Source organism: Tachysurus fulvidraco, chromosome 17 (genome assembly GCF_022655615.1).
Source record: "Tachysurus fulvidraco isolate hzauxx_2018 chromosome 17, HZAU_PFXX_2.0, whole genome shotgun sequence".
In the NCBI taxonomy this organism is placed as follows: Eukaryota; Metazoa; Chordata; class Actinopteri; order Siluriformes; family Bagridae; genus Tachysurus; species Tachysurus fulvidraco.
The window spans coordinates 12,293,904-12,318,139 of record NC_062534.1 but is presented as its reverse complement, the minus strand read 5'-3'; the positions used below and the strand labels follow the sequence as shown (position 1 = coordinate 12,318,139).

At 39.2% G+C, this 24,236-nt stretch overlaps 1 protein-coding gene across 1 annotated transcript; it reads left to right on the top strand.

Moving 5' to 3' along the window:
* Positions 1-487: 487 nt before the first annotated feature.
* apln (apelin) lies at positions 488-23,937 on the top strand. Its single transcript, XM_027135677.2, has 3 exons — positions 488-982; positions 15,135-15,307; positions 19,692-23,937. Exons 1-2 carry the CDS (start codon positions 916-918, stop codon positions 15,299-15,301), a joined length of 234 nt encoding a protein of 77 aa, XP_026991478.1. The 5' UTR covers positions 488-915; the 3' UTR covers positions 15,302-15,307; positions 19,692-23,937.
* Positions 23,938-24,236: the final 299 nt, after the last annotated feature.

Genomic DNA, 24,236 nt, shown 5'->3' with positions numbered 1-24,236 from the left:
TATGTGTAGACCTTATAGAATTTTGTTAGCAATTACACTGAATTTCTGTCTTCTCAGCTAAGTCTTGGTGATTTACAGTATCTGCACTGTTAATTATATTGTGAGAAATTTATAGAGCTGGACTCTAAATGGTGAAAAAGTTGTACAGTGGCAGAACCAACCAACCAAACAAACAAACAAACAGAAAAACAATAAAATGTCAGATGTATCTATCTAAAGAACGGAGATTTTCTGTCATTGCCTGATCTACAGGTTCATTATGCGGAGATGTACACAGCTTTTCTGGCATGCCTAGAGTTTGAAACAAGAGCATCTGTTGGGTTATTACCATAAACCTCTGTGAACCATCTTCCTCATCCACCCCCTCTTCCCCTGTTTTTTGGTGGGAGGGCTGACATGAGGGGTGGAGGTGGAGGGGTCTAAGTGGGGGAGGCCCTCTTTTTTCTGTGACCCCCGGAGTCAGTTATATAAGACACATGATCACGGGAAGCCACTATAAGCAAACATCCACCATACACAAACCTGCCACAAGCCAACTGCCTTCACAGCTCTACTGAACTTGATGCACACTGCAGCTCTCCTGTTCTAGGAGGAGGAGGAAAAAAGAAACCGTGCACATCTCTGTGGGAGAGCTCCAACCGAGACCTGCCCTCTGTCTTAGAGTGGCGCTGATATACAAACACATTCACACAGCCCATTCACACACGCACGCACACACAAACAGCACACACAGACACACACAGAGCCACACGCGCAGGAGCAAACAGTATCTCTCCCTTTCTCTCTGTCGAGCTCACCCTCCCTCTACCTCCCTTCTACACACACTTACACATTCACACACACATACACACATACACACACACCACTACAGTATATCAGCTCACGACTAGAGGAGAGACGGAGGGGAGAGCAGAAATGAATGTGAAGATCCTGACGCTGGTGATTGTGCTGCTGCTTTCTCTGCTGTGTTCAGCCTGTGCTGGTAAGTCAGGGAGCATGCAGGCTGTTGCCTGGAGCCTCCCTATGCTCGTCTATTTTCTCTCTCTCACTCTCTTGCTCTGTCTATAAGCTGTTAGCTTTCAGCTCGACTAGAGGCAGCTGTAGTTGATCAGTTACCCAGCATAGTTAGCTTTCTGTGGCTGGTGAGAGGAGGAGAAACAGCACCTGGGCTGTACACTGTACTGCACTGCAGAGGTTTGCATGTTGTTGTCTATTCTTTTGGTCTTGGTCTTTTTTCTTCTTCTTTTGCTTCATGACCAGATAGCTGTCAGAGCTTTGACAGAAGGAAGGCAGAATTTGTTAGGATGGAATGATTGGGTAATATATTCATGATTATTCCTGTGTGTGTCATGTATTGCTAGGCTAGCTTGGAGGTCTGTGTTGCTGGGTCTCACAAAATATAACACATATGATTATTACTGTGTTCCTCATATTTCTTGCTGTGTTAAATAGGGAAGCTGGTTGTATAATTTATTCAGCCTGACTGATTTCTTTAAAAACAGCCAATACGCTATGAGTATTAAAATTCACAGTCAGTCAGGTGTATAGTGTGGATCATTGTATTTCCAAAATCAAAAGACCTTTCATTGTGAATTTTGGTTCTCTCTCTCTCTCTCTCTCTCTCTCTCTCTCTCTCTCTCTCTCTCTCTCTCTCTCTCTCTCTCTCTCTCTCTCTCTCTCTCTCTTATACTGATCATTGTATAAATGAAAGACTATACAGAGCTTCAATTTAATCCCACAAAAGAGTGTATGATTCTCTGGTTTCATGAGGTGTAATTAATGTGTAGTAACAGCATTATTACACTACACATTTGGAAGTAAAGCTTTATTCCCAGTGCTAGGTCACTCATGTCTTAGCTGTGACTGGAAGCTTGTGTCAGCTGACCGGCGACCGGCTTGCAGATGTGATGCAGGTCGCAGTCTGGTGTTAAAAACAACAACAGTGACCCTTCAGTAGATCTCTGCATTTCTCCAAATACTGACACCAATCAATTAACAAATGCTGGGAAGCATGTGTGATGTATCAGGAGGAGGAGTGTGTGTGTGTGTGTGTGTGTGTGTGTATGTTTGTGTGTGTGCGTGTCCAGGCTAGTGTCTATCAGCCACAACTGGCAACCTGCACGCCTTCATTATGAAGATCTTGCTATTTTTGTCTCTGCATGAGTAAATGGGAAGCAATTAGCCTGAATTACATTCACTATCATTTTTCACACCCTTCTTCTGTGTGTGTGTGTGTGTGTGTGTGTGTGTGTGTGTGTGTGTGTGTGTGTGTGTGTGTGTGTGTGTGTGTGGAGCTTGGGCTGAGGCTGCTCCATGCTTCAGCTCCGTAATGCCCAGACTCAGGCCAGCGCTTGTTCCCAGGCAGTATTAGCAGCATTAGCCTCTCTCAGACAGCATTAGAGGATCAGCCAACAGTGATTGGGAGAGAAAGAGGTAAAGAGTGATAGAGAGAGCAAGAGCAAAAGGAAGAGACCTGCTGCGAGTCTGGGATGTGTGCTGTCGCGGGAAGGTGTTGCAAGTGTCTGAGTGTGTAGGCAGTGCATGTGAAGCCTTTCATCTCCAGACGCACACTTTCTCCAGTTCGCTGCTAGTTTGCTGGAAATTGCGAGCTATTTCAGTGCCGAGATAAAGAGACTCACAGACCAATTGTGTGTGTCTGTGAAAGGGGTTATCTGTAGGCAGAGGCTGAAAGAGGGCGGGGACGAGCAGTAGAAGTCACAGTGCAACAGGCGATTACACTTTCGTTGGTTTAGAGGCAGAACGCCGTGGGACCTTGCAAATCTCATCAGTGCGTACCTGAATCTGTTCAGCTCGCCTTGCAACCGGCTTTCCTCACAAACAGCCAAGCCCTCTCTGCAGTGAGCCATTCATAATTCATTCTGAAAATGATCTGCCTTCCAGTCTCATGATTCTTAAACCTGGCATGTAAAGATGGCACCTTATATTGCCTCAGATATCAGGGTTTCATCCTTTAGTTGCAGAAGGAAAAGGACCTATCCCCGTAACACTTACAGTGGAGACAGTGGGGAGGAAAACAACAGGTTGAAGTGTGCCTGTGCACGTGCAAACACACACACACACACACACACACACACACACACACACACACACACACACACACACACACACACACACACACACACAAAGCTCCTGAGATGTGTAATTTTAGCTGCCTAGTTTGTCACCTTAGTGAAAGCAGGTGAAGGCACAGAGATCACTCACGTCATTTGAAACAACTGTCTGTGTGCAGAGAACCAATTTCCCATGAGCTGAAATTTAGAGTTTAATGTATGGCTTAGACAGAATCAGACACCCTCTAGCACCATTCAGAGTGAAACTGTAGCTTAGAAAGACCAGCGAAACAAAAACGGGACTCATTAATAATTCTACATGTTTAGAGCACCTTGACCAAGAGGAAGGATGTGAAATGTTCAGTCATAATTACAGGCTGTTTACCTAATATAAAGAGGATTCTTCTGTCAACAATCACGATTACAAGGGCCAAGATAAACATAGAAAACTTACAAACTGTAAACCTTTCCAGATGTCCCACAAAAACATGATAATGATGGGTAACCACTGGGAAGTTATTACAGGATTGTGCCCTTTAGCAGTAGTTTTTATTTCATTTCCCCTTTTTTACACTTGTTTCAGTTCATAAGAACACACACAAACAAGGGCAGCGACTTACGTTTATGAGCTGGGAGTGCTGCATATCTCCTGTCTATATTCTGAGGAAATGCTTGATGGCACAGGCATCTGTACTTATGCAGTCTGGGATTTAAATCACAGCTATATTTAAATATTGAAATACATTGTGAGTCCTTGGTGCAAATCAGTTCATTATGTACACTATACGGCCAAAGGTTTGTAGACATCTGGATACAAATACATTGTATTGTATAGGATGGTACCATATGCTGTAGTATTACAATTTCCCTGTGAGATGTGAGATGTACGAGATGGTTTGCCAATGTTGGAGTGGAAGGCCTTGAGAATTTTGCACAGAGCCCTGACCTCAAGCCCAGTGAAAACCTTTGGGATGAACTGGAACACTGACTGAGCACCAGACCCCATCACCCAACATGAGTGTCTATTGCTCTTGTGGCTGAATGAGCACAAATCCACACAGCCTTCTTAAAGGAGTGGAGGTTATTACAGGTTATATAATATATTATAGAGGTGTGATGGTCAGGTGTCCAAAACATTTAACTGTATAGTGTAGCATTATTCCGTGCAACACTCAATTGTCAACATTTCCTATTTAATAAAACAAACAAACAAATCCGACCCTATCAACAGCGTGCAAATCCAATAAACAACAACAGCCAAAAGTTTCAGTCTTGTACAGGTTCAAAATATATCTCTTCAGCAAGATCGCATAAATTATTTTATTAAATTTAGCAACAAAAATGTTTTTAGATTGTGAACTGAAAACAGGAACAAAAAAAAAAATCTAAAAATCTCTAACTGAGTCTATATCAAGTGTCAGCTGTTAAGAAGAAACACCAGTTTGTTAAGCGTGTGATTCATGTGTGATCATTCAAATTAAACACATTCAGTAGCTTTATATAAATTTCTTCTACGTTGAGCGTATGTTGTGCTTTTAACTCACTTTAGACATGAGCTTTAAAATGATTGCAAGGAGCCATGGTGAAATGTAGATGATGTTATGTAACTCAATGTCCGTTGTATGAAGCTGCTCACCTTGACCCACAAACTCAAAGGGTAAAAGAGAATAAAATATTCAAGCTAGCACGCAGTCCAGACTGCACAACAGCAAATGAGACCTTTCTGATGTGGAGGTGTACACAGGCACTAAAATATTAAACTGCCTTTAAAACTTTCCCAGCTGGTGGTCTTGCTTGTTCTCGCACAATCGCAGGTGTACTTCTGCAGGGAACATAAATGGTTTAGTAGCATTCTTAAAATTGCTGCTCGATGCTGTTTCTGCACTCTAGCATCTGGCAACAGTGGCACTCCTCATGTATTGGCAGCTTCTGAGCTACAACAACCAGCCAGCCTGCTTCCTTCAGCCAGATCAACACACTCTCATCACTGCTAATCTGTATGTCTTTGCACAAGAATCGTTTTTGTTCATTAGAATCCTTACTAGTTTTACACAGATTTTGTTGGCCGGAACATTGCTATTGAGCATAGTCGATCACCTGAAACCTCGGCAGCCGGCCTCATTCTCTTAACCAGTTAATTAAAGCCAGACATTCCAAACGCTTCGCCCTGTCAACCCTGACTGAATAATAAAGTGATTTACAGATCCCTGTTTGAATATAAAGCATTAGTTTCATGGCATCAGATGTGAACGGAGAAGACATTTTTATGAACAGCGAGCTGTGCCGGTGAAGATGCATCAGGATTAAATAGGATTTAATTGCTTTCACGTTCAATTTCTAAAACATGTGGTGAGAAAGTTTTGCAAGATGAAGTTAGCACAATATCACTCTCCATATAATCAGAGTAATAAAAATAAACCGTTGTTCTAGGTGTTATCACATATTTGTCACTTCATTTCAGATATCATATGACAGAAAAAGGTTAACCACAACAATTTGTGGACAATTTAAAGATACATGAGATTACTCTGTATGGTATCACATAGAAATCATGATAATGGCCTAGGACTGTAATTTCCATGAACAGTTTTACATTCAAGTCTCCACCAGTGAACAGCTGATCATTTGTCCATATTGTAGAGTAATAGTGGGATGTGGGAGCTCAGTGGTTAAGGTGTTCGACTACTGATCGGAAGGTCGTTGGTTCGAATCCAAGATCCACCATGTTGCCTCTGCAGGGCCCCTGAGCAAGGCCCTTAACCCTCAATTGCTCAGGTGTATAAACTGAAACAAGAAAAAAAATATATAAGTCACTCTGGATAAGAGTGTCTGCTAAATAATGTAAATGTAATAGCAGGTATTTGTTTATGATCACACTATGATGTGTGATTATGATCTACTTATGATTTTGAGTCTTCAAGGTTTCTTAGTCAAATTGTATCAGGGAGTTTTTTCTTGCCACTATTACCACCTATAGCTTTGACTTGAACTAGACATTATGTCTTCTCAGGCTCTACGATATACAAGATGATATCGGAGCCCAGTCCATGGTTTATTGTATACGTAGGCTGTTTGGGCTAAGATGCTTTAATGAGAACAGCTGAAAGTGGATCACAAAGAAATGGTTGAGAGTTGGGAAACACTTTACATGTCCACTGAGAATTCTCACAATTTATAGACTCATGCTACATGATAGGTATGCACTGCCTTTTCAAATAATGTAATAAAAATAATATGCAGTGAAAGTACTTCAGTCTTCACCATACTAAGCGTATAGTGTTTAATATATTGTTGGGTGGTATGTGTATATTTATTTCATTATTATTTATTACTCCATTTTATTGGCAGGATTTAAATATGGGATGGTGTTATCCTTGCAGCAAATCACCGCTAGTGCAGCAATCACTGTTCTCATACTGTAAAAACACGCATTACCTTAGTGTGAATAGTTTGCTCTTTAAAGTGGCACAGAAGACTTAAATCAAGTCCATAAACATTTCTATTTAAGTGTTTCCTAGAAGCACCAAAAAGCACTGCTTCTCATTTAACCACATGTATACACACATTGGTTAATATGCAACACAGATAAACAAAACAAGAGAATGAACTGCAGCTGCAACCTCAATGACCTGAAAATGCAGCGTGAGAACCAGAGCAAATATTTGGGAGCTAGTAAGATACCAGCACACTTCCAGATTTCAATCTGACTCAGTAATTTGAAACTAAATCACTTGCTTAGCTAGTTAAGGGTTGGTTTCTTGTCCTTTATTCATTACTTTAGAAATATTCTCTACTAACAGAGGTGTTTTTTTATTATCAAAGAACACAGCATCAAAATATGTCCTCTCAGCACAAAATGTGTACAGTGCTGGCATTTCTCGAAGTCACCCTGTAGTGTGGCACAGCAGCTGACCCCCCCAGCACTTATAGAGTCACAACACACACGTTCAGCCCTGATGATTACTAGGATCCAGTGATCAGAGGTGCGTGGTATTCATCATAATTTATCAATGCCATGGACGCAGGAAGCAGCTTCATTTTTTTTGCCATGCAAGAGATTTAAATCTGCACTTTCCTTGCCATGGCTGAGAAGGATATCCAAATCTCAGCTTCCCCCAAACCTCTCCTTAAAGCAAATCCTCTCTAAAATGGCAAACTGCCTGAAGCTGATTCATGAGAAATCTTGCTTAATATACTTGCGTGAGCAGCTCATTGAATTAGAGGACCCAACCTGCAGTAACCTCTAGCCACTGATTCAACCCTGTCAATCCGGAGCAACTGTTCGGCTTTCTCTCACATTCGCTGAGCTTCATTAGCATTCCCGGCAGCAGGCAGCCTCGACGCTTTGAACCTGTGCTCTGATCACTTGGAACTGGGCCACTTCTCACCTCATCATTAAAGCAGTGCACTAATTTGGGTCATGTGTAGTTTCCAAAGCTGCGTGCCATCTGAATGTGTCAGACGAGATCAGAGAGCCGAAGAACGACAAAGTACGTGTTTGATTTTTTTAAAAAGTGGAGTACAGCCTCTTTTCTTCTCAGTAATAGGCTCCAAAATGGAGCAAACTTTGTGGGTTGAGGGGTGAGCAAGAAGAAAGACAGCATACTGGGACTAAGGGAGCAAGTTTTTATGCACTCCCTTTTTCCTCTGTGGGGCAGCACCAAACAAAGCTGTTCTTCATTTCCTCCCATGTGCACTACTATTACAGCCACAACATGCTGAATATCAAACAGTTGCATACTTCTAAAACAATCACAAGCAGCAGTGTGCTGGACCACATGCACTGCATTAACCCACCTTGTACAACAGATGCTAATGAAGCACTGAGAGTAAAAAAACTTGCAACGTGTAAAACCTGGGACTTTGATTCAATTCCAGTTCACAATATCACTCCTTTTGGTCCTGACTGAGCGCCTTTCAGAGTGGCTGCCATGGTAACATGGTCTGAAAGTCGACAAGAGATTGGTACCAGTTTCTGCCAAGGCCCTGTGCTACTGGTAGGCATGTGATAAGCAGCGCTGTGACTCTCAGGCTTCAAAAGGCTTCAGAATGGGGCACTGCTGATTTCACATGCAGCTCAAGCGATGGCCGTGGCTCTTTACCTTCATTTCCATATGCCAAGTAGTTCACTGAAGGACTTCATGTGAACTAACAGTACATTTATTAAGCTATACATTAACAAGTGCTTATACCGTGTCTAATCTAGTGCTTTGTCTTAATTCTCATGTCTTATTAGGGATATAATGCTTTTTGTTGTACTATGACTAAGTGGAGGATGGCTTGGCAGACTACAGATTATTGGACTTGGCATAGATTTGTGTTTAGTGAAGAAAATAAAACAGCTCAAGCAGGAGCACTCTATGACCATTTACAAGTCTTATTAATTTTGCTCAGATCAGAAATGATTTTTGGTTTACATCAAAGTTTGTTATTGACCCATATCTGACAATATGAATAAAATAATAAAAATGCATCTTAATTCTGTAGCTACAGTAAACCCAGGCCCCATAAGACTCTGACTAGAATCAGATTTAAATGGATCTGATTCAGTGTTCATAAAGATTTGATTCATATATTTAAAAAAAAGTTGCATTTGTGTGTCTTTAGGCTTGTAGTATTGATTTACTCTATTATACTCTTTTTCATGTCTCACATTCCAGCTCTCATTTTAGTGAATGAAGGACCTTCAAAGCATTGGGTACCACTGCTATGATATCACACACCAACTCCTATGGTTACACAACTATGTAGATCTACATCCCAGTGCTCACTCTCTTACACACATACTGTACTCTTTACTGTTGTGATTCAAGACACACACATGTCAATTGTCCAATGATCCAAAGGCTGTTTTTTTACCTGACCAATCTGTTCACCTCTGGCTTTGTGCTACTCTTTTGTTGTAACATTTGTTCGGCACTACCCCAAGACCTGGATACTTTGTCTATGGCTGTTTTGTACACAAAGCTGGTAACATGCTTTGAAATGCTTAAGGTACTTAAGGTTAAGGTGCTTAAGGTTACCTTCACATACTGTATTATGACACAATCAGACTTTGGGAGCATTGGATTGAAAACGTGACAGCAAATTAATATTTGATTAAATCATTAATACAGCTAGATTCATGCAAATATACACTATATGGCCAAAAGTTTGTGGACATTTGACAGCCCCTTCACACCCATATGTGAGTCTTCCGCAAAGTGTTAACACAGTTGGATGTTGAAAGCACTTGTATATTGATGCCATTGTATGCTGTAGAATTACAATTTCCCTTCACTGGAACTAAGGGGTTCAATCCTGTTCCAGTATGACATTAACACTATGTACAAAGTGACATGCACGAAGACATTGCCAAGTATGGAGTGGACATTGAGTGGTTTGCACAGAGCCCTGACCTCAACCCCACTGAATACCTTTGGATGAACTGGAAATCAGACTGCACCTCAATCCTTCTCACACAGCACCAGTGCCTGACCTTACTAATACTCTAGTGGCTAATTGAGTAAATCCCTAGCGCCACACTCTAAAATCTAGTGGAAATCCTTCCCAGAAGAGTGGAGCTTATTATAACAGCAATTGGTGATTAAATCTGGAATGAGATCAAAAAGCATACACACATGGCTAGGAGTGCACAAACAAAACATAATGTCTCTTGCCATTTCACTCTTCCTGTGAAAGTTTGTGGTTTTTTTTATTTTTTATTATTGTTCGAAAGGCTTCTGACAAGTGTGGCTCACAGGATTAGCTGTGCATTGACTAGGAGTATCAGCTACGAGCTGTTAAAATGGTAGAGATGCTGTGTAAAGAGTGGTCTCATGCTCTGATATATAATCCTGTTAGAGTTCACTTCATACAATGCTGTGGAGTTCCATTAAATGCCCAGTTGTAAGAAATAGTGGAACCAAGCTGGTCAGTTTGAAAGCAGACGCCTTTCTGTGTTCATGATCTAACTATATATTATTCTGTGAATTAATTTAAAGACTTGTGTGCATATGACACAGTATATTTGTTGCAATATTTTTGACTTATCCGTGTCATCTAGTGCCTGTGTGTCATGATAATAGGATTGTTGCGATACATATTATATACATTTCTTAATTTTCTTCTTCTTATTATTATTTTTAAATGACTCACACACTCAAATTTCCCTATGAAACTAGCAGAAGGCAACAATTTATTGTCCATCTTTGTCCATTTTTCTTATAACACTTTCCTACAGTTTTTGGCTAAGCACGTCCCATTCAGCTACTGTTTCAGTGTATAACATGCAAGGTAAAGACAATAAATCACTGAATAGTTTAATAAGGAAGTCTGATAAGTCCATTTTAACCTTTAAACAGAGACAATTTAATTACCTAGCATGGCATATCTCTATTACTTTCCGATGACTAAGAATGGGCAGCATGGGGTAAGTACCAGAGTTAAGCTTGAGGAGTGAAAAGACATGTAATACATCTCCCAATAGAGAAACGCTGTGCTTTCCTCACCTGGTTCTGCTTTGCACATAAATAGATCTAATCTCTCACTTCCTGTGAGTGGCGAACAGATTATATCCATCTGGCCTTTCTGTGAATATATACGCTGGCCAAAACATGTCTCTAATGCATCCTTAATAACAATCGTGTGTCCGTCCTGTTTTGCAGGTTTTTATTTTTTTAATTGGTTTAGCACACTTATATTTGCAGCATATTGTACATTTAAGCTAGACACAAGGTTTCAGTGAGTCACCCATCAAACTCAGCCAACTGTTCATAACTGCCCTATGCCCTGTGGCTCTTTTTCCCTCTGCTAGACAAGCGCTTGAAGAGGCACAAGTTGTCTGCATGAGAGACAGACTGTGGATATAGAGGGACAGGCTATCAACCTCAGTATGTCCAGCAGGAGCAAGGCAGTCGTGTGAAAAAGCCAACATAATGGATAGCAACCATGGAGTGCACAGAGGCAGGGAGAAGAAAATGAAATAGTAGCACTTCTGGCTATTCATCATGACTCTGCAGGATGGAGCAGTCTGTCACATACACACAAAAATGAAATGGGAATAGTCACTGCTGCACTACTATCTTCAGTCGAGCTGAAAGAAGGCACCAAAAAGTTCTCTTTTTCATTTATCCTTTTTTCTTTCAACAGTACAGTAAGGGAATAATGAAGCATTGGGTGAAGCAGCAGATTCTAGTGGGAATAAACTAAATCTTATAGAGTGTTGGGTAAAAAGATGATATGGTCTTACCCTTGCAATAGTATGTTTAACTTTTAAACAGGGTTAGCTTTCATTTTTATTTATATAAAACCAAACCACATTCCTGACGCATTTGTCAAATTTCTCATGACAAAGGGTGTAATTTTTGATATAATATAAGGACAATGATTTTCAGATTCAATGAATTAGCATCAGTAGTGGGTTAAAAAACTGACTAAATATGTAGGCATTATCTGTTATACTACATCCACTGTTATTGTCCTTGTCGTTTTGCCATCGGTTTGATGGAGCTCAAAAGGATGCCACATCCACCAGAGGTCTATAAAGGGCCATGTGGTTTGAGACAAATTCAAGAGCTGTTAAAAAGTCAATGAGAGTGATTGTATGTGCTTAAAATAGACTTCCCCTCAATATTTAGTGCATCTGTCTGATTGAGTTTCCTCTGGGTGTTAAGATTTAATTCATAAAGGTTGTCCTGATGACTGCCGGAGACTTTTATTTTTAGAAGCTTTCATTATGGCTTTTTTTTTTGACCCAAACTCTGATATACTTCCTCAAGACGCCGGGCAAAGACGCACAGCTTTTGATGACAGGAAACCTTTAAATTGTCTCATTATGAAGAAGGGTTATGACAGATTGAGCATGAGGAGAAGAGTGGCTGTACTATGTTGATATGCAGTATTCAGCTTGTTCAGATGTAATTACAACCTCTTCTGGAGCCAAACTGGGACATTCTGCATCAATCTGGAGTGCTCATCCCTTTGAGACAGTTTTGCGTTATTCTTCCTGTCATGTTTCAGGGACAGGCAGGATTGAACTGAATAAGGATTGTACCAACAGTTAGATCATGGTTAAGACCCCCTGAGTGTTTTTCTGTTCCTCGTGAGAAAAGAAAAAACAACTTCCTGTCAGGTCTAACCACACTTACACATGGATCCTTTTTACATTTTAACCCTTCACCTTCTCCCTTCCCCCACCACTTATTAAATAGACATGAATTGACTGAATATATAAGCCTCCTTCATTAATTCTGTTGTTGGTCCAATAATAAGAGGATAAATGCAGAATTAGTCTGCCTGAGGGAAAGGTGGATTTTGTTGGTAATGGAGTTTTTCTATGCCTTGAATGAATTAGTTGACTGTTCTCATGTAAACATGTAACACAGCAGGTAAAGATGATTAGCTTGAACCTAGATTGTAGAGTATGCTGAAATACTCATTGCATTCCATTGAGGGAAAGACAGCCATTGTTAATATTTTCAAGAAGCCAAAATCTTGACAGAAATTCTTGTCCAATGTAAGAAAAGGTTATTAATTAGCTGAAATGTCAACTTCTCAATTAGGAACACGATAAAGACCTGGTTAGCCTTCAAGCCTGATTAAACAAATTCTTGTTCATGATGGTTAGTAAAGCTTAATGGGAAGCTCTGAAATATTAGTTTGTCTGAAGCTATTCCAAAAAAAGAGAAAAAGCTGATGAGTCTTCGTATTGAGTTTTTGGCAGTAAAATTGAGGCTTGGACATGTACAAAGATTAAAATTGTACTGAGAGAGAGAGAGAGATTAATTTTAAATCACAAAACCCATAAATGATTACAACCATTGTTCCTTAAAATATGTTGTAAAATAAGTTGCTTGAAAAATGCTGGATTATATGTTCACTGAATCAGCACTGAGAAGCAAATGGCTATTCAATGATTAAACAGGTTTTTATGAGTTTCATATTAGATTCAATTCGTTTCAATGCTAGAATTACCACAAAATCTGCTCCCTATTTTCCCCATGAACTATGCAGGTTTGTAGTTTTCTAATACAAGACATTTCTGGACTCTAGCAAAAAGTCAAGATCAGTAGTAGAATCAGGTGAGAGATAGACACCTCAGATATCAGAGGGCAGATGAAGATACTCTAAACCGCCCCACACCCTGCAGCACTGCTTTGAAAGGTGAAAGGTTATAGAGCCACACACACAAGTGTGCAAAGCAGGCTTTAAAGATCCTACTACACTTATTGTGTAATGATATGAAACATCTGGGTATATTCAAGACTTGCTATATGTTCAAACATACAAATCTTCACTCACACATCTGTGCATATGAGCTGCTTATGAGCTGTTTTACTTTCTTCTGAGTTGTTAGAAAAAAGTCATAATGGTGTAAATATTTAATCAAAATCTTTAAATATTTAACAGACACTCTTTGAAAGATTCTACATAGAAACCTACAGTAGAGCTGAAAGAATTCAAAGTAAAGCCCCATTAAAAAGCAAAGACCGTGAATCCTTTAAGGAAAAAATTTTTTTTTTTGTGAGGCGTCAATGAACATCTTATTTTTTGGAATAATTTTACCATATCAATTTAAATGAACACAGGCGTGTTTTAAAAAGTGCTAGAGACAGGAACAGAGGTTGGGGTGTGTGTGTGTGTGTGTGTGTGTGTGTGTGTGTGTGTGTGTGTGTGTGTGTGTGTGTGTGTGTGTGTGTGTGTGTGTGTGTGTGTGTGATGAGTGTATAGAAATAGGTAAGATGCTCTGGAACTATTATAACATAATTTACATGAACTACATGCTATCTTTAATGAGTATACTACAATCCCTCACACCACTAATTTGACCATTATAGTAAAATTTACTCCATATTATGCAAAAATATATCATATCGTAAAGCATTGTGCAAGCTTGGTGTCACATGGCAGGAAATGTGCTTGAAAATGAATTGGGCGGTATTAATTTAAAGGTGCCTACAGTAGATGCCAGAGTTTTATTACATAGGAGACATTCGATATAGACACCATGCAGAGAAAAATAACACTAAATAAGGGTTTGATGTGTTTAAAAAGCATTTGGATTCATTTTGGCCTCTATTTATGAAATCAATGGATTTTTTTAATGTACTACACCTTTCAAAATGTGTTGGAGACAAACCTGGCTAAAATAGTGAAGGAACATTAAGTTACACATACGCAGTAGTGGCCAAAAGTCTGAGATCACATTGAAAATCTGGGTGATTTAGGGTTTCCTCCAGGTACTCTGGTTTCCTTCCCCCAGTCCAAAGACATTGCATTGTAGTCTGATTTATTATTCAAGATGTTGCACAATTTTTATGCCTTTTAAATTTAAATAAAAAGTGGCATTTTCTGTGAGGGCTTAGTTATAGTTACATTATTTGGCAGGTGCCTTTATCCACAGCATCTTAAATGCATCTCATTTATACAACTGAGCACTTGAGGGTTAAGGGCCTTGCTCAAGGGCCCAGGATCAGCAGCTTGGCAGTGGTGGGATTTGACCACACAAGCCACAAGTAGTCCAACATCAGACCCACCGAGTTATCAATAACTCGGTTAACTTCTATACCTTTTCTACCTCTATTCCTCCTGTTCAATTCCTTTCTACCTTTTCTGTCTGGAAGAATTGACCTGAAATGCTAGAGACAAAAAGATATATAAAATACTAAGAAACTTTGTAAACCATAAATAAATGATTAACTTTTACATCAGGGTTTTACTGATCATTTGTAATGTAAAGCTTTGTGTTAAATTAAAAAAGAAAGCCAAAGCAAAGCGTTTTCTCTTGTGCACTCAGACGTCTGGAACTCTCTGTGTGAGACAGAGTGAATGTAGGATGTACTGTTTAAATGCCACTCGCTGACTGTGATCCCAGACTAGTGACTGCTGCACCATTTTACAGTGGTTAAGCTATTAACCCCTAAAAGCCTATTATTCAGAAATCACTGTGAAACTCTTAGAGAATGTATGCAATTATCAGACTGAGAAACAATAATCAGGACCTGCCGAGCCCTTGCTAGAAGAATTAGCATATATGCCAAATGCATCAGTAAGGTATACAGTGTTCTTTCTCTGTTCCCACAGGTCCAGTGACCTCCACCGAGCATAGCAAGGAGTTGGAGGAGGTGGGAAGCATGAAGACTCCTGTGCGTCAGAACCCTGCCCGAGCTGGACGGAACCAAAGACCCTCCGGCTGGAGGAGGAGGCGCCCTCGACCCCGCCTGTCCCACAAGGGGCCCATGCCATTTTAGATTAAGGTTAGTCCTATAATGCAAACCATTTTTTTTAAACTAATAAACAGAAACAGACAATTGACACATTATTTTTATGATTTTTATGAAAGTACACTTGAAATATAACAACAAATTCCATGGCTTTCCTTTTGGTATTACAGTCCTAACCTAAGAAAGAAATGTAAAGCACATTCAACAAAAAAGCAGTACTTAAATTTCTAAAAGACACCAATGTAATCAAGGGGAAAATTATGTGTAACCTGAGGAGAGAGAAAAAGTATCTGATGCATTGTTATTTATTTCATTGTTTAATCAGTAAAAATGTATTTACTTCGAGAATCTCTACAGTACTGTACATACAGAATACAAGACGGTAACCAAATATATACTTAGGTTAGTAAAGTCTTATTTCACAGATATTTGGTGAATCATTTAAACCAACACTGCCCCTGAACCCACTTTTTGTTTTTCTAAAATTCATGCCTTTTAAGACCACTTACTTCATACAGTCAGTGTCATGTTTCTGATCCAGAGAATTTCTGAGCCAGAGCTTGTCATATTTTTATTGGGAAAAAGAACACATATAAAAGAAACAATACAATAAATAGAAATAATTCATGTTGCACAGAAATGTTATGGACAATTTTAAAGAAACTATGTAAGGAAAACTATGTAATATGTAAGAAACAACAAACACACACACACACACACAATGCAGAATAGATCTCTGCATGGTGTAATACCCCTGCAGGAGAAGGCAAGCCCATAACACAAGTCCTCCTATAAATTAACCTCATATGCAATTAATCCTTTCAGCAGATGCAGGCGTCAACCCTTTATAGCATAGTTAATTGTTCTTAAAGGCACAGAGATGAAAGAGCTAAAAGAAGAGAAAGCCATGCCCTTATATCCTCCACAGTTTTACAGTCTATAGTGAATTATAGTTTGTTATTGTTTTGGCCAGATTTCGTCTGGGAATTTTCTATCCCCTATTCATTCTCTCGCCTGATCTGAGGGGAAAAAGCAGCAGTGACGCCACAAAGGTGAACACAAAGAGCAGGCCCATGGCATGGAAGCGTGTACTTGTGGGACTACACATGCCTTTAAGTGTTCAATGCCTCTCCTGGCCAGTTAAAAATGAGGCATTCCCTTGGCGAATTAGTCAGTCAATGCTTGTTTTTGAAGCCCAGAATTTTTGGCGTGGCACAATGAGGGAATGTGCAGGAAGTTGTGTAGCTCCATTAAAGGCAACGGCTCAGTGATTCACAATGCACACTCCAAAACAGCACTTCAAACCTAAACAACATGAAGACTTCTATTTCATTCACCCTCTTCTTCGGCTCCTCTCATGCCTTCCATGAGTTCAGAGTTCATCCTGTTCAGCCTTTTCACGCATATCCTGACAGACATAGTAGACTGAGCCAGCTCATTTTGTTAGACTAGCATGCCAATCAAGCTGCCAGTGAATGGCATCATTAGAACAATTATGGACTCTCAAACCAGACATTCAACGTACAAATGCTAATCTAATGAAATCCATTGGTAGTTTGTCATTCATCTAGTGTAGCACTATATTGTTGCTCGACTACTAATTATTTAGAAAATAGGAAAAAATTAATCACATAGCAAATCAAAAATTTTCCCCACCTGGGATACCCCTGTGTTGAGCCTCTAACCTGCATCTGGCTAATGTACAACATGTCACATTGTCCAATGGGTGAGAAAAGCAGCCTTGCACTTCACCCAAATCTGAAACTGGGTTCAGCATGACCAGAAAAATGAACTCTCCTCTAGGTTTGATGATAGACAGAGAACTGTCAAACAAAGCTATTTCTAATGTCTAATTTCTTTTGTCATCATTCTTGTTAATTTATTTCCTGATGATCAAAGGCATAGATTTTGAAATAGCAAAAAGCTAGATTTAATAAGTGAAGAAAAAAAGAAAAAAAAAAACCTTTTGAGCATTTTATTTACATTTTTCTACTCTTTAACAATGCACATTTTACTGCTTTACAGAAATCTGATTATGGATTTAGATTAAGGTCCCTAATAAGCATGCCAAATGAAAAATTCCCTTAGACATGATGAAGAAAGCTTTAGAGCAATAAGACTCAAAGGCGAACCCATCCTCTTCCAAGCAACAATTTATAGTCCTTAAATCAAACTACACTGTTAATACGTGGCAGAGGGATTGAAAAGTGTGTAATTAATAAATAGAACAAGAAGAATATCTCATGACCTTCTTCCCTTGGCCCGCCAGCTGACCTTAACTCTGACATTTATGGAAGTTTAAATATAACCAGTATTACTACTGCACTACTCTTCACTGACCATCAGAGCCCACAGCAACTTAGCTTCCACAGCAACTTAGACCATAGACTGTGCTGTAGACATAGAATTCTATCTATCTATCTATCTATCTATCTATCTATCTATCTATCTATCTATCTATCTATCTATCTATCTATCTATCTATCTATCTATCTATCTATCTATCTATCTATCTATCTATCTATCTATCTATCTATCTATGGCTTAGTGGTTAAGACATTTGCCTTCAGCTTAAGACTCAATTCCCATCTCTGCCCCGTGTTTGGACTTTGCATGTTTCTTTGTGTGCCTTTGGAGTTTCCTTTGTGTACCCTAGTTTGTTCTCTGAGTCCAAAGACATGTATAGGCTGATTGGCATATGTAAATTGCCTGTAGTGTGCAGTGCAAGGCACCCTGTCGCACACCTTGTGCCCCGAGTGCCTGGGATAGGCTCGAGGCTTCCTATGACCCTGTGTATGAAAACTGCTACAGAAAGTGGATATATAAAACTGTAAATTCTTCCTCCATTACTTATTATACTGCACATCACAGCAAATTCAATTAATCAGAAACCTGATGGGAGTGATATTTAATGTGCTTTTTAATTGAAATCTGTTTGCACAGACTTTGCTGTATGTCTGTGTACTTATATAGAAATGCCCTAAAGAGAAACATGCAAAACAAACTTAATGTATTATTGTGCATGATGTACACTGTTAGTGTACTGTAGTGTAGTGATGTACACTGTTAGTGTACTGTACACTGTTCAGCTTGCATTGTTTTCTTTGATTGTTATTAAGTTTACATGTTTTTAGACACAAACTCTAGTGAATCAAGGACTTTGATAATGAGCCTTTGTTCATGAGGATACTGTACACCAAAAGCCGGCATTAAGTAGCATTTGGGTTTCTCTAGTTTTTACATGCTTTATACAGCACTGCATGCGTGGGCCAGAGAACAAGATGTTATAACCTTAGTAGTCATAATGGGACTTGAAGGTTGTGATAATGGAACCACAGCATGATCAGCAACAGCCCTTCATGAGCTCCAGATGCCATAATATTAAAGAAAGAAACAGGAAACCTTTTCCTTAAAGATCTTAAAAAACATAGAGAACAGAATGAAAGTCAGGCTAGTCATCATACTACCTGGTAAAGAAAAAACCTTATAAAGAGCCACTTTATATCCTACTTTGCTTTTGAGATTACAGGCATCTCTGTTTGGTTAGAGAAACAACAGAGCAAAATACCCAGGTGAAGTCACAAACAAAATGACTCAGTGATGATTCACAAACAAAAAACAGTGAGATTTATATCTGTTTTCTCAGATTTATCAAAAGATGTTGGAGATACTGCCTTGTATCAGTCAATGGTGGCTGTTGTTGTTGTACAAATCTATCTTTGCAATCAGATGGCAACAAGCATTTTTTAAAAAAAAAAGATAAAAAGATAACCTTGATTTACACTGACGCACAGCTCCAGCATGTTACAGTATGATGTAATGTTCTGCAAGAAGCTAAACCTTTCTTTATCCAGGTAAATGCCATTTGTAGAAACAAAGGCTGTTTTTGGATGCCCAGTAAAGCAAAAGACACTCTCGTAAAGCACACATTTACTATTCACTAGGGTCCAGTATTTTTTTCAATAAATGTCACCAAGAACATTCACATAGAGACACAATCTGACGAACAGACAAACACAAAAGATTTTCTCATTGTGCACTGCTGCTTTAGACATAGAATGATTCAGTGAACTTTTTAAACCACTGGCTAGGTTTTTTTTTGTGCTCATGATGTTTAAAATTTTGTTCTGTGAAATCTGGAGCACGGAAGCGTAAAGGGCAAATCGCAACCTTTAAAATCCTGAAGCTTGAAGCCTTGAAAAGTGCTGAAAATCTATCAGACGCTCAATGACCCACAGGCAGAATGTGCGAGGCTGGAACTACTCTGATGATATACATAAGCTGAACTGAACAATATCATTACTGACTGGACTTCTGCCTGCAGTGCCTATGTAATTTAAATTACTCTAGAACTTAGTGGAAAACATATGTATAATAACCACCAGTGTAAAAAGTTTTTTGTTTCTTTCTCTTGCAGGCATTGCTTCGAGCACCCACCCCTTTGGTTCTGATTTCAATGCTCTTCCTTGGTCTTAGGGAGGGCCCTGTAACAAGGGGTTTTTCCAGCCCAGCCTGAAGAGTGATGTCCATAGCACCTGCTGGTTCTTCAAGAAACTCTTCTTCTGTCCACAAAATACCAGGACAAGCCACTCACCCTCAGCTCTATGAAGAATTGTGGGCCAGAAATGGGGTGGGAGGGGGATATAGAGCCCGAGCGATCAGATTCTATCTCTGTCTGTCGATATCTCTCTCTCTCTCTGTCTCTCTCTGTCTCTCTCTGTCTCTCTCTCTCTCTCTCTCTCTCTCTCTCTCTCGCTCTCTCTCTACTCCAGTGTTTTTCCTCATTAGCTTTCTAAAGCCCTTTCATTGCCACACTTTGCATGATGTGTGAGCACTGAGAAGCCTGGTCCAAAACAATCTTCATGCACAAGTGTCAGTTTTTTTCTTGGAGGTGTGCTACCCCATTCTCTGCTGTGTAAAAGATGCCCTTTGTTCCAGTGCTGTGTTGTGGCAAATTCTTGTGTGAACAAATATCATATGGGAAGAAAGTGACAGGGATGTAAAGTTAAAGGCACTATTGAGAACTTCATCACTTTTATCCACTTCCATCTTTTGACAAAGGTAACAATGCTCCATTTCTGTTTACCTTATGTCTGATCAAAGTAGCTATTACATGTTTTTGTTTCTTTTTTAAGTAGATTTTATTTAGCTACCACTGCTGATTATATAATTACCTCTGAATTTTGTTGCTTTGCATTAAAAGACCATCATCAGGTGTCAAGTAAACAAACAAACAAATATCTATGGTATATGGATTGATTGCATTTCATCAGTTTTGTACTTAGACAAAGGATTATTGCTCTTAAAGGTTTTGCTATCCAAAGCAGATTATGCATTACCATATAGACACATAACATCACAAGGTTTAAGCCACAGTGTCTCCTTATAGGACTGCATTACTCTACAAACCATTCGTCCTGTCTTACCTCCTCCCTCCATACTTCACCTCGCCACAGCAGACATACATGACTGTTAACTGGCTGGGGCGAGCTGCCCTGCTCAGCAAACCACCTCTCCTTTTAATAAAGTGCCAAATAGTCAATCTATAATGCGATGCTGCCATGAGAATGAAAAAAAAAAATGAAGAGACAAATGAACATTACCTCTTATTTAAGTCTTGAAACAACTAAGCATATGTATGTATAACACCGTATTTGTTCTGAAATCCAACGGATAAAAACAATGGTAGCATAAAAACATAGTTTAAACAAATCAGACCAAAAATCTTTCAAAGCAGACACTTCTTGAAAATGCAGTACTAGTCTGTTTTTCATACCAACCAGTAGTGCTCTCTTCTCTGACTGCTGTGCTAAAGGCTGAATTGCCCCCTTGGACAGAGATATTTGATTGACACAATAATATGCCTTTATTTTACACCATAGTGGAACTTATTACCTTTTTTTAATTTTTGATTCTGTCTTTTGGTTTTCGATTATTTTTTTTCTCAGGGTGCTGTGAGAGAAGCCTGTACTGGATTTTGTGCATTTCTTTAAAAACACACATACAAACATAATTACACATGCACTGTTCAGTACAGAGTACAACATATATCTTTCTCCCTGTCTGTATATCCACTGTTATAACTTTGTATTCAGATCCAGTTTTTGTAAGCCATTATCATTCTCCCTGTTTGGGAGCAGTTGCCTTTTAGTCTGAGCCTCTTCAGCACAGGTGGCCATTGCTTTGATTGCTGTGGTCATTGATTCCCATTGCTAATCTATTTCAGATGGGCTAGTCGGAGTCCGAGGCCCTTGGAGTCAGAGCTCATTGACAAATTGGCTTAAACCGTGACCACACATACCCTCTTCTTCTGTGGGCTTATCATAACCATGTAACGCTCTATAATCTGAGATAACCCACAGAGCAGACGTTGTTCCATTAGCATCAGGCCCTGAAATGTTCTGCAACTATTATTCAGAGACATGAGGCTTTTTACAAGACTGTTACCCATATACATAATTGTGTTGCTCAAATAGCACGGCTGGTGTTTTCTTAAATCAGCAGCTAATTCCCTCCCCCACCCTTCAATAAGCCATTTCTCTATATGGAAGTTAAAGAAAAAAAAAATCCTCCACCATCGACGCCTTGCCGCAGGAACAACTCTCACTGAGAGCGTGCCTAAGAACCACAGAAGTACAAATCCACCCCACCCCCCACCATCACCCCCACATAGCTCACCTTGAAGAAAAATGGATAGGATTCTAGGGAAATGCAAATATTTCTAGTCTTGCTATTATTAGTTCATACATTCTCAGGCAGATACAGTATGTAGACAGAGATGTTTCATGAATGTGTCACACATTAGCTGGGCAGAATATCCGAGTAGTCGAGCAAGTTACCCCAGACCTGTTGTTATACTGTAACTGGGATGAAAGCAAAGAAAGTTTGAATCACTTATTCCTGCTCCTAACAGAGGTACAGGAGAATTTCCACATCCACATTGTTCTTCATGAATGTATCTAGAACATCTGCACCAGCTGAGTGACCCCATTTACAGAGTGAAGTAAAGCAGTGTTTCAGCACAATCCTTGACAAAAGTCTTGTATCTGTAAAAAAAAAAGACAATATAGAAATAAAAATACCCCCATAACACCAAAATAACACAACCTGCTAGTGATGGCTATCTGTCGGATCACACGTCCAAAGACAAACCCATCATCAACATTCAAAGCCTGGTATAGAAGGGACCCCTAGCAGCTTTGCTCCAGCACCTCTCATTATGGGCATGCAAGGCTGCACTTTTGCAATTCCATTATGCTGCTGGAAAAAATATATCCTGAACACACTTTCTCTTGGCATGTAATGATTTTCCAGTGTATTGTGACAATTTTATTGACCGATTCTTGTCTAGCTGGTTGTCCAAAGCTTACTTTTGAATACAGTGTGGAAAGCTGTATTTTCTGTATGTGCGTGTGTGGTCATATTTAAAAAAAAAAAAAATTACAATTACTGTACCACACAACGAGTTGTGGACACATGAGAGCTTTCACACCTTTCTCTCCTGCCTGGTGCAGCCTGAACCACCTATCAGGCTAATGAATCATGTGGTGAAAAGTGAAACAAACGCAACCAGAATCCAAACCAATACTTAAATGTTGGAGAATTGTCCTTTCAGTTCACTTAATAGCAACCTCTGCCCAGTTCCTCATGTGTTTCACCCAGATGCACTCCACTGTTGACTTACAATGCTTGAGTAATATTCCTATGCATTTCAAAGCATGTTTCACTGGTTTGTTTAAAGCGATGCTGTTTAGGCTCAGATCATGTTTGCTATAGAATTGTGCGTTTGCCTGTCATGACACGTGTAGGAAGGCAAGGAGTCGAGTGAATGATTGTTTATGAAGAGAATTGTGGCAAGTGAAATGCAGACACTCTCGTCTCTAAGACTTGAGTTTCTAATGGACAGAAGGAAACCTCAAAGACTGCAGGCAGTACTGAATTCTTTTGCCTTAGTGTCATAAATGCATTTTTTCCACTCTCCTAGCAGCTGTCTCACACTTGACCGAGTGAGGCAAAAGAGAATGACCGACAAGCAACACATTTGATTGCTTGCTTTTGATAAATGCACCACTGCGCATGTGCAATGTAGAATCTTAGGGATCAAATAGCTGAAATCCAAGCCCCCATATTCACACATGTCCACTAGCTGAGCAATCAACAGGATAACTACATTTTGAAATCCCATGGGTGAGGGGCTGAGAATAACTTAATTTCTCCCATAGCTTCTAATGAAACTTCACACCCAGACTAAAGCAAGCTCCATGTGAATATATCTTTTCATACATGGCCAGTTTGTTCAGCACACCAATGTTTTATATATATATATATATATATATATATATATATATATATATATATATATATATATATATATATATATATATATATATATATATTCAGAGGATACCTGCATATTCCACAGCCTTATCAACAGTATTACTAGGCCATCTGGAAAACACAGTAAGAACAAGGTATTAAATCCTCATCTTTCCTGTTCAAGGTGTGTGCTCATAGAACTCACCAGGCCAAATGTACAGTCTCTGTCTCTGTTTTGATGTTAAACTGGGCAAAAAACAATTTAATAAATAAATAAAGTGTATCAGAAATGGTTGAAATACTGTGTACATATTTGAGCTTTTGGGTTCTAATTTATAAAAGATAAGCTTTAGCTCTTGGAGTACTTATTTTCTTTTCTTTTCTTTTTTTTCCTTTTCATGCGTAGCTTTGTGTTTTTATTTTCTATTTCTGTAAAGTGTGTAAATATATCTTTATGATAATAAGTAATATTAAAAATATTATTTTAAGAAACAAGTGTCGATTTGTCCATTCATAAAATGCTCCACATATGACATGTGATTGAAGAAAACATCTCACAATTTTTTTTTACATTTTGAATTAGTATTAACTTCAATAGTTTGATACAGACAGGAAAATATGGACAATTATAAAGAATTCTAAGTGG

What these genes read in the sequence shown, in the direction of transcription:
- apln (XM_027135677.2), top strand. Translation starts at nt 916, where the DNA reads ATGAATGTGAAGATCCTGACGCTGGTGATTGTGCTGCTGCTTTCTCTG. An exon ending in GCTGTGTTCAGCCTGTGCTG is followed by an intron (nt 983 to 15,134) that starts GTAAGTCAGGGA and finishes CTGTTCCCACAG; the next exon opens with GTCCAGTGACCTCCACCGAG.